We start from the raw sequence: 1,494 nt of genomic DNA, 5'->3' as shown, positions 1-1,494 counted from the left end.
GTGTAAGTGTGCATATATATGTGTGTATATATATATATATATATATATATATATATATAATCCTTACCTTTAATCTTAGAATCAATACTGTATATTGGCAGAAAAGTGGTAAGGGTTCAGCAATGGGAGTTAAGTGACTTACCCAGGGTCACACAGCTAGCAGTATGCAATATTTGTTTAATTGTATGGAAAATGCAAGTGGTTGCCTAGTTAACATCTATTAACTAGAGATTCTATTACCTCTTAAGTTCAATGATCAGATATAATTTTTTCCTCATGTATCTCACTTAAGTATTACTTATTCCAATTTAATTTTCATTCCAGGAGTCTAAGGATGTTCAGTTCACTAAAAAGAGGGAATGACTCAAGGGTAATGGAATTTGTCCTCCTGGGTCTGTCATCCACCTGGGAGCTACAGCTACTCCTCTTCTTGATCTTCTCCATGTTCTATATGGCTATTGTCCTAGGAAATATCTTGATAATAGTGACTGTGAAGGCTGATGGCCACCTAATTCAATCTCCCATGTACTTTTTCTTGGCCCACCTCTCTTTCATTGACCTGTGCTTGGGCTGTGTCACAGTGCCCAAGATGCTGGGAGATTTTTTGCACAAGAAGAAGACCATTTCTTTCCCTGGATGCTTGGCCCAGATTTATTTCCTGCACTTCCTGGGGGCCAGTGAGATGTTTCTGCTGACAGTCATGGCCTATGATAGGTATGTTGCCATATGCAATCCTTTGCACTACTTGACAGTGATGCACCGTCAGCTCTGCTTCAACCTGGTGGCTGCCTCTTGGTTTGGAGGCTTCCTGCACTCTATTACACAGGTTTTGTTGGTGATTCAGCTGCCCTTCTGTGGTCCAAATGAATTGGATAACTTCTACTGTGATGTCCCACAGGTGATCAAACTTGCATGTATGGACACATATGTAGTAGAAGTGCTCATGGTCTCCAATAGTGGCTTGCTTTCACTCATCTGCTTCTTGATTCTGCTATTATCTTATGCTGTCATCCTAGCCACTCTGCGGACACGTTTTCGTCAGGGTCAGAGCAAGGCACTGTCCACTTGTGCCTCCCACCTGACTGTGGTTAGTCTGATCTTTGTGCCTTGTGTCTTCATCTACTTACGGCCCTTTTGTTCTTTCCCAGTGGACAAGGTGTTTTCAGTCTTCTATACTGTCATCACTCCTTTGTTGAATCCTCTCATCTATACTCTCAGAAATGCTGAGATGAAGACGGCTATGAGGAAGATGAGGAAAAAGTATACAATCTCTTGCTGCTTGGCTAAAGGCTGATAATAAGACCATAGAATCATAGATCTAGAGCTGGAAGGGACCTCGGAGGCCATTTTATCCAATGTAAAGTTGATGAAACAAATTCCAAGGAAGACTAAAATGGTTTGCCCTAGAGCATGTGGGAAGAGGGCTTCAGATAGGAGGTGCAAACTTAATCTTGTCTTCTGACTCAGGACCCAGTCCTTTTCTTCACTGTGCAG

The 1,494-nt window shown here is 41.9% G+C and overlaps 1 protein-coding gene across 1 annotated transcript; it reads left to right on the top strand.

Annotated features, from left to right (window-relative positions):
• Positions 1-334: 334 nt before the first annotated feature.
• Positions 335-1,294, top strand: LOC123234143 (olfactory receptor 4Q3). Its single transcript, XM_044660086.1, has one exon. It carries the CDS (start codon positions 335-337, stop codon positions 1,292-1,294), a length of 960 nt encoding a protein of 319 aa, XP_044516021.1.
• The last annotated feature ends 200 nt before the right edge of the window (positions 1,295-1,494 follow it).

This window comes from Gracilinanus agilis, chromosome 2 (genome assembly GCF_016433145.1).
Source record: "Gracilinanus agilis isolate LMUSP501 chromosome 2, AgileGrace, whole genome shotgun sequence".
In the NCBI taxonomy this organism is placed as follows: domain Eukaryota; kingdom Metazoa; phylum Chordata; class Mammalia; order Didelphimorphia; family Didelphidae; genus Gracilinanus; species Gracilinanus agilis.
This window is presented reverse-complemented; position numbering and strand designations above follow the sequence as displayed.